This window comes from Haliotis cracherodii, unplaced genomic scaffold, assembly GCF_022045235.1.
Source record: "Haliotis cracherodii isolate W230 unplaced genomic scaffold, xgHalCrac1.p SCAF_33, whole genome shotgun sequence".
Lineage (NCBI taxonomy): Eukaryota > Metazoa > Mollusca > Gastropoda > Lepetellida > Haliotidae > Haliotis > Haliotis cracherodii.
The window spans coordinates 2845895-2859442 of record NW_027266290.1 but is presented as its reverse complement, the minus strand read 5'-3'; the positions used below and the strand labels follow the sequence as shown (position 1 = coordinate 2859442).

Here is a 13548-nt window from a genome sequence, read left to right as displayed (position 1 = left end):
ATAACATGTATTTGTGTAATGATGACATGTATTTGTGTTTGGTAACATGTATTCGTGTGTGATGACATGTATTTGTGTGTGATGACATGTATTTGTGTAATGATGACATGTATTTGTGTAATGATGACATGTACATGTATTTGTGTTTGGTAACATGTATTTGTGTGTGATGACATGCATTTGTGTGTGATGACATGTATTTGTGTGGGATGACAAGTATTTGAGTGTGATGACATGTATTTGTGTGTGATGATGACATGTATTTGTGTGTGATGACATGTATGTGTCTGTGATGACATGTATTTGTGTGTGATCGCATGTATTTGTGTGATAATAACATGTATTTGTGTAATGATGACGTGTATTTGTGTGTGATGACATGTATTTGTCTGTGATGACATGTATTTGTGTAATGATGACATGTATTTGTGTGTGATGACATGTATTTGTGTTTGGTAACATGTATTTGTGTGTGATGACATGTATTTGTGTGTGATGACATGTATTTGTGTAATGATGACATGTATTTGTGTAATGATGACATGTATTTGTGTAATGATGACATGTATTTGTCTGTGATGATGACATGTATTTGTGTGTGATGACATGTATTTGTGTGTGATGACATAAATTTGTGTAATGATGACATACATTTGTGTAATGATGACATGTACATGTATTTGTGTTTGGTAACATGTATTTGTCTGTGATGACATGTATTTGTGTGTGATGACATGTATTTGTGTCTGATGACATGTATTTGTGTAATGATGACATGTATTTGTGTGTGATGACATGTATTTGTGTAATGATGACATGTATTTGTGTGTGATGACATGTATGTGTCTGTGATGACATGTATTTGTGTGTGATCGCATGTATTTGTGTGATAATAACATGTATTTGTGTAATGATGACGTGTATTTGTGTGTGATGACATGTATTTGTCTGTGATGACATGTATTTGTGTAATGATGACATGTATTTGTGTGTGATGACATGTATGTGTGTTTGGTAACATGTATTTGTCTGTGATGACATGTATTTGTGTGTGATGACATGTATTTGTGTGTGATGACATGTATTTGTGTGTGATGACATGTATTTGTGTAATGATGACATGTATTTGTGTGTGATGACATGTATTTGTGTTTGGTAACATGTATTTGTCTGTGATGACATGTATTTGTGTGTGATGACATGTATTTGTGTGTAATAACATGTATTTGTGTAATGATGATATGTATTTGTGTTTGGTAACATGTATTTGTGTGTGATGACATGTATTTGTGTGTGATGACATGTATTTGTGTAATGATGACATGTATTTGTGTAATGATGACATGTATTTGTGTAATGATGACATGTATTTGTCTGTGATGATGACATGTATTTGTGTGTGATGACATGTATTTGTGTGTGATGACATAAATTTGTGTAATGATGACATACATTTGTGTAATGATGACATGTACATGTATTTGTGTTTGGTAACATGTATTTGTCTGTGATGACATGTATTTGTGTGTGATGACATGTATTTGTGTCTGATGACATGTATTTGTGTAATGATGACATGTATTTGTGTGTGATGACATGTATTTGTGTAATGATGACATATATTTGTGTAATGATGACATGTATTTGTCTGTGATGATGACATGTATTTGTGTGTGATGACATGTATTTGTGTGTGATGACATGTATTTGTGTAATGATGACATGTATTTGTGTAATGATGACATGTACATGTATTTGTGTTTGGTAACATGTATTTGTCTGTGATGACATGTATTTGTGTGTGATGACATGTATTTGTGTGTGATGACATTTATTTGTGTGTGATGACATGTATTTGTGTAATGATGACATGTATTTGTGTGTGATGACATATATGTGTGTTTGGTGACATGTATTTGTGTGTGATGACATGTATTTGTGTGTGATGACATGTATTTGTGTAATGATGACATGTATTTGTGTAATGATAAAATGTACATGTATTTGTGTTTGGTAACATGTATTTGTGTGTGATGACATGTATTTGTGTGTGATGACATGTATTTGTGTGTGATGACATGCATTTGTGTGTGATGACATGTATTTGTGTAATGATGACATGTATTTGTGTGTGATGACATATATGTGTGTTTAGTAACATGTATTTGTGTGTGATGACATGTATTTGTGTGTGATGACATGTATTTGTGTGTAATAACATGTATTTGTGTAATGATGACATGTATTTGTGTTTGGTAACATGTATTTGTGTATGATGACATGTATTTGTGTAATGATGACATGTATTTGTGTAATGATGACATGTATTTGTGTGTAATGACATGTATTTGTGTGTGATGACATGTATTTGTATGTGATGACATGTATGTGTGTTTGGTAACATGTATTTGTCTGTGATGACATGTATTTGTGTGTGATGACATGTATTTGTGTGTGATGACATGTATTTGTGTGTGATGACATGTATTTGTGTAATGATGACATGTATTTGTGTGTGATGACATGTATGTGTGTTTGGTAACATGTATTTGTGTTTGATGACATGTATTTGTGTGTGATGACATGTATTTGTGTGTAATAACATGTATTTGTGTAATGATGACATGTATTTGTGTTTGGTAACATGTATTTGTGTGTGATGACATGTATTTGTGTGTGATGACATGTATTTGTGTAATGATGACATGTATTTGTGTAATGATGACATGTATTTGTGTAATGATGACATGTATTTGTCTGTGATGATGACATGTATTTGTGTGTGATGACATGTATTTGTGTGTGATGACATGTATTTGTGTGTGATGACATGTATTTGTGTGTGATGACATGTATTTGTGTAATGATGACATGTATTTGTGTAATGATGACATGTATTTGTGTAATGATGACATGTATTTGTCTGTGATGATGACATGTATTTGTGTGTGATGACATGTATTTGTGTTTGATGACATGTATTTGTGTAATGATGACATACATTTGTGTAATGATGACATGTACATGTATTTGTGTTTGGTAACATGTATTTGTCTGTGATGACATGTATTTGTGTGTGATGACATGTATTTGTGTGTGATGACATGTATTTGTGTAATGATGACATGTATTTGTGTGTGATGACATGTATTTGTGTAATGATGACATGTATTTGTGTAATGATGACATGTATTTGTCTGTGATGATGACATGTATTTGTGTGTGATGACATGTATTTGTGTGTGATGACATGTATTTGTGTAATGATGACATGTATTTGTGTAATGATGACATGTACATGTATTTGTGTTTGGTAACATGTATTTGTGTGTGATGACATGTATTTGTGTGTGATGACATGTATTTGTGTGTGATGACATTTATTTGTGTGTGATGACATGTATTTGTGTAATGATGACATGTATTTGTGTGTGATGACATATATGTGTGTTTGGTGACATGTATTTGTGTGTGATGACATGTATTTGTGTGTGATGACATGTATTTGTGTAATGATGACATGTATTTGTGTAATGATGACATGTATTTGTGTTTGGTAACATGTATTTGTGTGTGATGACATGTATTTGTGTGTGATGACATGTATTTGTGTGTGATGACATGCATTTGTGTGTGATGACATGTATTTGTGTAATGATGACATGTATTTGTGTGTGATGACATATATGTGTGTTTAGTAACATGTATTTGTGTGTGATGACATGTATTTGTGTGTGATGACATGTATTTGTGTGTAATAACATGTATTTGTGTAATGATGACATGTATTTGTGTTTGGTAACATGTATTTGTGTGTGATGACATGTATTTGTGTAATGATGACATGTATTTGTGTAATGATGACATGTATTTGTGTGTAATGACATGTATTTGTGTGTGATGACATGTATTTGTGTGTGATGACATGTATTTGTGTGTGATGACATGTATTTGTGTGTGATGACATGTATTTGTGTAATGATGACATGTATTTGTGTGTGATAACATGTATGTGTGTTTGGTAACATATATTTGTCTGTGATGACATGTATTTGTGTGTGATGACATGTATTTGTGTGTAATAACATGTATTTGTGTAATGATGACATGTATTTGTTTTTGGTAACATGTATTTGTGTGTGATGACATGTATTTGTGTAATGATGACATGTATGTGTGTGTGATGACATATATTTGTGTGTGATGACATGTATTTGTCTGTGATGACATGTATGTGTGTAATGATGACATATATTTGTGTGTGATGACATGTATGTGTGTTTGGTAACATGTATTTGTGTGGGATGACATGTATTTGTGTGTGATGACATGTATTTGTGTTTGGTAACATATATTTGTCTGTGATGACATGTATTTGTGTGTGATGACATGTATTTGTGTGTAATAACATGTATTTGTGTAATGATGACATGTACATGTATGTTTGTGTGTTGACATGTATTTGTGTGTGATGACATGTATGTGTGTGTGATGACATGTATTTGTGTGTGATGACATGTATGTGTGTGTGATGACATGTACATGTATGTGTGTGTGATGACATGTATTTGTGTGTGATGACATGTATATGTGTGTGATGACATGTATTTGTCTGTGATGACCTGTATTTGTGTTTGGTAACATGCATTTGTGTGTGATGACATGTATTTGTCTGTGATGACATGTACATGTATGTGTGTGTGATGACATGTATTTGTGTGTGATGACATGTATGTGTGTGTGATGACATGTATTTGTCTGTGATGACATGTATTTGTGTGTAATGACATGTATTTGTGTAATGATGACATGTATTTGTCTGTGATGACATGTATTTGTGTGTGTGATGACATGTATTTGTGTGTGATGACATGTATTTGTGTGTGATGACATGTATTTGTCTGTAATGACATGTATATGTGTGTGATGACATGTATTTGTCTGTGATGACATGTATTTGTATGTGAGGGCATGTATTTTAAGCGACGATATTGATGGGTTTGCTTATCTGTTTTCCGTTCTTGCTGACCAATGCTGGTTTAAATAGACCCCAAAGAAGACACAAAGCATAATCCGATGAGGTCCTATCCTAAACAGTACATAATTATTTTGTGCACTTGACCCTGAGTAGACTACGATGTTGTTACACAAAGTTGCCTCCTATTTTATACACACACTGCCTCATCTATCAGTTCCAGGTCTGGGAATTCTACAGACAGTTCTCTTTATGAATAGATTATGTCTGCGTGATCTGGGCGCCGTTTGCCCTGTAAGTGATGGCCTAATAATATGAGCAATATTGGCAGTAACGAGGTATGTGTCTAACAAAGCGTGCTCACTTGTTGAGTATGTAAGTAGAGTGAGACCTCTTTAATCCGGACCCCGTTAAGCCAGAATCCCCGGATTAACAAGGTTTCACTTTGACATTTAAATCAGTGTGCTGCTTTGAAGTGCGTTTGAGAGATTGATAGTATTGAGTGTGATCTAAATTGCATAATTAGCACGTGACAGGTGTTATGCGTGACATGTGTTAAGCGCGACAGATGTTGGGCGTTGTTATATGACCTGTTAGGCAACGCCACCTATTCCCACTTTTGGCTGATAGATAGAGAGAAAGATGGCTGAATGGATGGATGGGTGGGCTGGTGAGTGGATGGATGGATGCATGGGTGGGTTGGTGAGTGGATGGACTGATGGATTGATGGAGAGAGGGGGGAGGGAGTGATGGGTGGATGGATGGGTGGGTAGGTTGGTGGATGGGTTGGTGAGTGGATGGATGGGTGGGTTGGTGAGTGGATGGAAGGTCGGGCTGGTGAGTGGATGGATGGGTGGGTTGGTGAGTGGATGGACTGATGGATTGATGGAGAGAGGGGGGAGGGAGTGATGGGTGGATGGATGGGTGGGTTGGTGAGCGGATGGATGGATGGATGACAGATTTTAAAAATAAAATTCTCTTGAATCCTTTGGTCTGTTTCGATTGTTAAAATATTTTAATAAAAGCGACAAAATCGTTTCCATAGCCACAAAAAAGCTCTGCTGAAAGCAGTGTCGATAGTACGATACCGACTACATCATGAGCATGTGTTTATGAATCACTATCAAACATTTCTGACATGCTCTATTTATTTCTGTTCCAAAAGGTGTGTTACTGTCCATTTGTACAATTTATTTAGACGAGGAAAAAATACAACTACTTCCTCACCGTGTAAATAGCGTATTTATTCTTTATTTGAACTGTTCCTTCAAAGGGAGAACCATATGTTTCAGGACACTTTTTGCAATCAATCACAGTACGAGTAATGATTGCAAGCAGTAAACAGTGAGACGGCTGCAGCGGAGGTGTCTAATTACTCGGACCCTCCGACGCTAATCGGGGTTGATGAACCAGGTGAGCTTCAACGTCCAGACACGTCGATATCGAGACAAACTGACCCAATCTGGAAGTCTTGCTTATAACCACGACTGTGATATTAAATCCGTGGAACAAAGCCTGTATCCCTTCGCCTGATAACGGTGATGACAATCACAGCCGATAGCTTTTCGTTCAGTCATCGCTCACGTGGGAAAATCGAAGCTGATGTGACATGCGCAGAAGGTGTGTCGTCTGCTACGGGAGCCGCTTGCGCGTGGAAAGCGAGATCAACAACGCTTATCGAAGCCGGAGGCTGTCAGTTGGAGCTTACCTGGAGCCACCCGGAGCCATCTGGAGCCATGAACAACGGCCTGAATTTGGCCTCTCGGATGTTCAAGGACTAAGGCTTCAGTTTTGAGAAGGGCAATTTCGGCCACCCGGGAGCATGGCAGGTAGGCGCTAACTCTCAGTACCATATGACGGGTAGTTGTCTGCATCGTTCTTGTGTTCTTGTATGTGGGAGGGGTGTTTCTGTCAATATTTGATTAAATGTAGCATGTGTCCTCTCTAAGTTGTGACAAGCTTGTTATCATGCTTTTCTATTTCAGCGGTCGATTTAAGGGTTTTGACGAAAATTGATAAAGCCGAAAAAAGTCATTAGGTTAACATTGACGTGGGGTGGAGTTTGAAACACCATTTTATTTTTCGATCTACATCGGATTCAATTCAAGGAAGGGTTCGACGAAATGAATGATGGCTGTGACGTGAATCTCATGTAACATCAATGCTTGTCAATTGCAATGGATTGATTGTAAGCAGAGGTGGATCTAGGGGTTTGAAAAATGAAGCAGGGTGACACATTTTACCCTAGTCACGAAAGTAACTCTGCCGATGAAGAAGTAGACATGTTAGGTGTTTGAAAAAAGGGGATGAGCTCACACATACACAACCCACCAACACCACCACCCCCACATCTCCCCCAAATCACCCCCACCCCCCAACCACGTGCACCATCCCCTCCCTCACCACCACCCCCTCACCCGCCCAATCCTCCGAGTCCTGGTTTATGCTACGCTTCACTTAGATACAATGTGATTCGACATAAGAAATGCTATTTTACTGAGATGAATCATCAGCTACATGCATTGTATAGAACTAATAAAGTGTGTATGTGATGTTCTTATGCCGCCAGTCGCCTAGATGACATTTGTCATCAGAAAGCGTGGTATTCAATGCTGTAACCGAATACCTATTGCAGGAAATGTCACTCACTTACATGCGAGAGTTTGAGATTCCGAAGACGACAATGCTAATTTTGTTTTTAAATATATCTTCGCTCATGTATTCAGTGAAACATCGTAAGTTCGCTCCCCGTCTTTCCGGAAACCCCATCTCCCGACTAATGTTGTGAACGTCTATTTGTAATAACAGGATAACACTGTTACCTATCTTTCTGACGATTAATGTTGTAAAAGTCTGTGTGTAATAAACATGACACCACTGTTACCTATCTTTCTGACGATTAATATTGTGAACGTCTTTATGTAATACAGCTGTTACCCATGATTCGTTAATCCGGACACTTGTTTATTCGGAGGATTTATTCGGGCGGTGTGTCCAGACTAGTGGGATTTTACTGTGCATCGTAATTGTGTTTATTAATATTGTATTATTAGTAATATTTGAGCAGACTTTACGATACGTCTTCAAACGACTGAACTCAATTTTGCTTACATAAATCTCAGTTTGATGGCTTCAACAAAGGTCTCATTTTCTTCGTATATCTTTGCCTTTCGAAGGTCAGCCTATAACCTTTGGTTAGAATGGCGAAATATGAAAGTACCCGTCTCGTAATTCAGTTGTTAATCCTCTGTGTTGATCGTGTCGTGTTTTTCCGCTCACGATTATCCCCAACACGGGCGCCATACGTGATCTGGTCTCCGGAACATTTATCCCTAACCAGATGACCAAGTTGCGGTTAAGGATTTATTAGATGAGAAGACGAAAGGATTTCATCCGTTGCTTAAGGAGTAAGTGGCAGTGTTGTAGCAGTTACTAAATGAGGTGAGGTGAAATGGGGTTTAACGTCGCGTCCAAGATTATGGCACTTATATTGCGATGTACATGAACGGACGTGTGTGTGACTGCTTGTACTAGTCCGGACTAATGCTGATTTTAGAGTGCTAGACCACGGGGATACCATGCCGCAGTTTAACATGAATACCCCACTCATACAAAGTATACTGACTCCGAACCGACCAGTCCTTGTTTTAGCCCCTTCATACCGAGCGCCAGACAGAGTAACAACAAGTACCATCGTTCAATACTTTTTGGTATGACGTGGCAGGGGATCGAACCCCGGACTTTCCGTTCTCCGGGCGGACACTATACCGCTTAACCAGGGAGGCGGTCCGTTACTAAATGAGCAGGTAGCTAGTGGTCTAACGGTTATTATAGCGACTAGTTGTTAGTGGTATAGCCGTAACTAGATGTCAAGAAGCTAGTGGTATAGCCAGTATTAGGTGGGCAAGTAGCTAGTGGTATAGCGGTTATTATATGGACAAGTTGGTAGTGGTATAGCCGTCACTAGATGGGCAAGTAGCTAGTGGTATATCAGTTAATATATGGACAAGTTGGTAGTGGTATAGCCGTCACTAGATGGGCAAGTAGCTAGTGGTATAGCGGTTAATATATGGACAAGTTGGTAGTGGTATAGCCGCCACTAGATGGGTAAGAAGCTAGTGGTATAGGCAGTAATAGATGGGCAAGTAGCTAGTGGTACAGCGGTTATTATACAGTAAACTACGGTTATAACGAACACGCTTATAACGAACTGACCGATATAACGAACTTATTTTGTAGTCCCGTCTATGTGTGGTATGTATGCTGTATATATGCTTATAACTAATTACGGTTATAACGAACTAAAATAAGTGGTCCCTTTGAGTTCGTAATAACCGTAGTTTACTGTATGGACAAGTGGGTAGTTGTATAGTCATTACTGGAGGGCAAGTAGCTAGTGGTATAACCATTACTAAACGGGCAAGTAGCTAGTGGTATGGCCATTACTAGATGGGCAAGAAGCTAGTGGTATAGCCATTACTAGACGGACAGGTAGCTAGTGGTATAACAATTACTATATATAGCTAGATGGACAAGAAGCTAGTGGTATGGCCATTACTAGATGGGCAAGTAGCTATAGGTATAGCCATTTCTAGACGGGCTCGTAGCTAGTGGTATGGCCATTACTAGACGGGCACGTAGCTAGTGGTATAGCCATTACTAGATGGGCAAGTAGCTATAGGTATAGCCATTTCTAGATGGGCAAGTAGCTATAGGTATAGCCATTACTAGACGGGCACGTAGCTAGTGGTATAACCATTACTATATATAGCTAGATGGACAAGAAGCTAGTGGTATGGCCATTACTAGATGGGCAAGTAGCTATAGGTTTAGCCATTACTAGATGGGCAAGTAGCTGTAGGTATAGCCATTACTATATATAGCTAGATGGACAAGAAGCTAGTGGTATGGCCATTACTAGATGGGCAAGTAGTTATATGTATAGCCATTACTAGATGGTCAAGTAGCTAGTGGTATAGCCATTACTAGACCGGCACGTAGCTATAGGTATAGCCATTACTAGACGGGAACGTAGCTAGTGGTGTAGCCATTACTAGATGGGCACGTAGCTAGTGGTATAGCCATTACTAGACGGGCACGTAGGTAGTGGTATAGCCGTCACCAGATGGTCAAGTAGCTAGTGGTGCAGTGGATACTAAACGGCCGAGCAGCTAGATGTAAAGCGGTTGCTAGATGAGCAAGCGGTTAGTGGTACAGCCGTTGCTAGATGAAAATGTGGGCCATGGTATAGTAGTTAGTAGATAGGCACGTTGGTAGATGTATAAACGTAACTAAATAAGCTATCTAGTAATGGTATAGCCGTTCCTAGATGGTAATTTGGGCAGTGGTTCGGCCGTTAGAGTGAGTGAGTTGGGTTTAACGCCAGTTATATAACGGCGTGTCAGCTTAATGTGGGAGGAAAACCCGAAGTGATGCAGGTCTCAGACGTTTACCACTTCGGTGAAACCCAGGAACACGGGTATGGTGCCGACAAACCTAGAAACATAATGTGTGGTCGTTACAGGATGAGCAAGTCTAGTTACAAGATACATACGTTGTATTAGATGGGTAAATAAGTTGTGTCATGGCTATTATTAGTGTAGAGCCGTTACTGGATGGGTTAACGTGTAGTCTTTAAACAGCTGATAGGTAAATGGATAATGATTAGTCTCTGCTGGATGGGCGGCACGGGTGGCCCAGTCGTCTAAGGCGCCGCGATTCGCTGTGCAGAGTTGCGTCCCTTGGGCACGCCAGAAATCTATGATTGTGGGTTCGTATCCCGGTTCGCCCCGATTATGTATCTAGGTTTGCCAGCACCATACCTGTGCTCGTGGGATTCACCGAAGTGGTAAACGTCTGATACCTGCATCACATCGGGCTTTCCTCCCACTTTAAGCTGACACGCCGTGATATAACTGGAATACTGTTAAAAGCGTTGTAAAACCAAACTCACTCACTCACTCACTCTGCTGAATGATTCAGTTGATATTATTATTATTAAACTGTTGCCACCCAGCTGTTGCTCCAAGGGGTTGCTGGATGGGTCTGAGCCTAACTATAATGGACTGCGTTGATGGACATAATCCTTTCCGAGGTCGGAACACCTCTGCCAACCATACTAGATTTGTTTGGATCCAATTGGTGAAGAAGGCTTCCTTCTGGTGGTGTAAAAATTCCCCCACAGTAGAAATGACCTGCCGCTCTCCGGGCGGAAGCCCTGCCACTTGACCACGAAGGCGGTACGTCACTAAACGAGCAGGTAGCAGGTCTTGATATTCTCACGCCATTTATTGTCTGACATGTGAGGATGTAGTCCTTTGGAATCCCAGAAAACCGAAGCCATCGCCTTGACAGCATGCTTTGTCGTCTTCCTCCGAGATGTCTGGTACTTCTACTTCTTTGACCGCTTATTAGTCTCTGGCGGATTATGATGCCAGACTCATCCAAGGTTACAAATATCGTCCCACAAAATCAGCTGGGTCTGCTGAAGTCTATCATACTCAGTTCTTTTCTCAGAATGTTCTCGTGTTTTTTTTCAGGTGAACAATTGACTTGACTTTGCACGTGTTTGTGACGGGTGCCACCGGTGGGGCAGGATACGCTCACCTTTTCGCGGACAAATGATATCATTACTATACTGTTTGATAGTGATTCATAAACACATGCTCATGATCTAATCTGAATCGTACATTCGAGATTTCTGTTGGATATGGAAAGGGTTTTGTCGCTTTATTAACTCTCTCATGAGACATGTCTACTGTAGTGGCCATGTGCCGTGGTGGGTCGTCGGTCGTCCATTATCACATCATGTATTTTATCAACATTTTCCTTCGTGGTGCAGAGGAAAGTATTTCTGATCTTGGCTCATCTACGAGACTCTTTCTTCCCCTGTCCGCATGGATTTCCAGTTCAGTGGAAAATACGTGAAAACAGCGCGGTAGCGAATATTGTCCATTTTCAACAGAAAGGAATTCTCTTCTAAAACCTCAAGCCAGATATACACAACAGACACACAATGTGGCTTCCCCTGTGGCACTCGACGAGGTAGTTACTCTGCATTACATTTTCTTTACAAATCTAGCCGCTTAACTATCCTTGATCCATTTCATTTCAAAACCATACCAATCACCGACACTGTAACATCTTACTGTAAGATACATCCAAGTACATCCAAGTACCATCCATGCTTTGTTGTTCAGAACCATTCTCGTCTTGCAGCAAGACCGCCAACACCTGCCAACAGAAAATGATCATCACCATAATGAACAGGATATAAACATAAAATATACAGACCGCACTGTAACGGCGACATCACAGGAGAGATTGAACTACCCGGGCTTTACAGTTCCTTTATATACCCCTTCCTCCAGCGCCCTCTACCGTGGATAACCTCCCTTTATACCTGTCTTTACCTCCAAGAGAAATCAATTTCATTCTAATTCACTCTGTTCAACCAAATGAAATTTCATTTATAATTACCGTCACTTTGATGTCTGTAGACATATGCTGCCTGGTTGTGTATTTAGTTCAAATGGCGCCTGGCCGTTTCATATTTGGATGCCTTGGATTTTGTATGAAGACTGGATAAAAAAAAAAAAATTACTTTCTTCTTTTTAAATACCCGAAGCATAATTATCGCATTCAAGGAGTTTCGAGGGCGAACTATTCTAGCATTGATAAAATCCAAGTTTGGCGATGTATTATATTTAGTGTTAAGTGATATGGTCTTCCTTTGGTTCGAATCCTTCACCGCGATGTCTTGGTCCATACCGTTGTAACAACTCTTTGAGTTGTCGTCATTAGCTGTATTACATCAATATCTTCAAATAAATATATTTTGAACACAAGCTATTTACTTCACAGACGTCGCTGCAGATCAAAGTCGAAAAGGAGGAACGTTCCTCTGTGTGGAGATAGAATCAAGTTTTTTTAGCATTTAATTGGGAGTTGAAAAACCCATTCCAGGATTTGCATTGTCACCAGAAAAATAAAAAAGCGACAAAATCCTTCCATAATCATAATAAATCTCCTCTGAAAGTCCATTGTACGATTCCGATTGTAAGTCGAGTGTGTGTTAATGGCATTGTTCTGTTTAAGGTGAGGTGAAATGGGGTTTAACGTCGCGTCCAAGATTATTGCACTTACATAGCGACGTGCATGCACGTGTGTGTGTGTGTGTGTGTGTGTGTGTGTGTGTGTGGCCGCTTGTACTAGTCCGGACTGATGCCGATTTATAGTGCTAGCCCAGTGAGAGACCATGCTGCAGTTTAACATGAATACCCCACTAAGACACAGTATACTGACTCCGAGCCGACCAGTCCTTGTTTTAGCCCCTTAATGCCGAGCACCAGGCAGGGTAACAACAAGTACCATCTTTCAATGCGGCCGGGCATCGAACCCCGGACCTTCCGCTCTCCGGGCGGACGCTCTACCATTAGACCACGGAGGCGGTCTTGTCCTGTTTAAAGTCAATAGTTACACGTTGATACTGTTACACGTGCATTACTCATTTTGTATCACGACATGTTCTTGTTCTGAAGACTTCTGTAGTCTTAAGCTGAAAGGGTAATGTT

The 13548-nt window shown here is 39.7% G+C and overlaps 1 protein-coding gene across 1 annotated transcript in view; it reads left to right on the top strand.

The window, feature by feature from the left end:
* Positions 1–6605: 6605 nt before the first annotated feature.
* LOC139477356 (uncharacterized) overlaps positions 6606–13548 on the top strand; it is a 78090-nt gene continuing 71147 nt past the window's right edge. Inside the window, exon 1 of the mRNA XM_071259908.1 lies at positions 6606–6804. Within this exon, the coding sequence (XP_071116009.1) occupies positions 6798–6804 (7 nt within the window). The 5' untranslated portion in view covers positions 6606–6797. The remainder of the gene's footprint in view (positions 6805–13548) is intronic.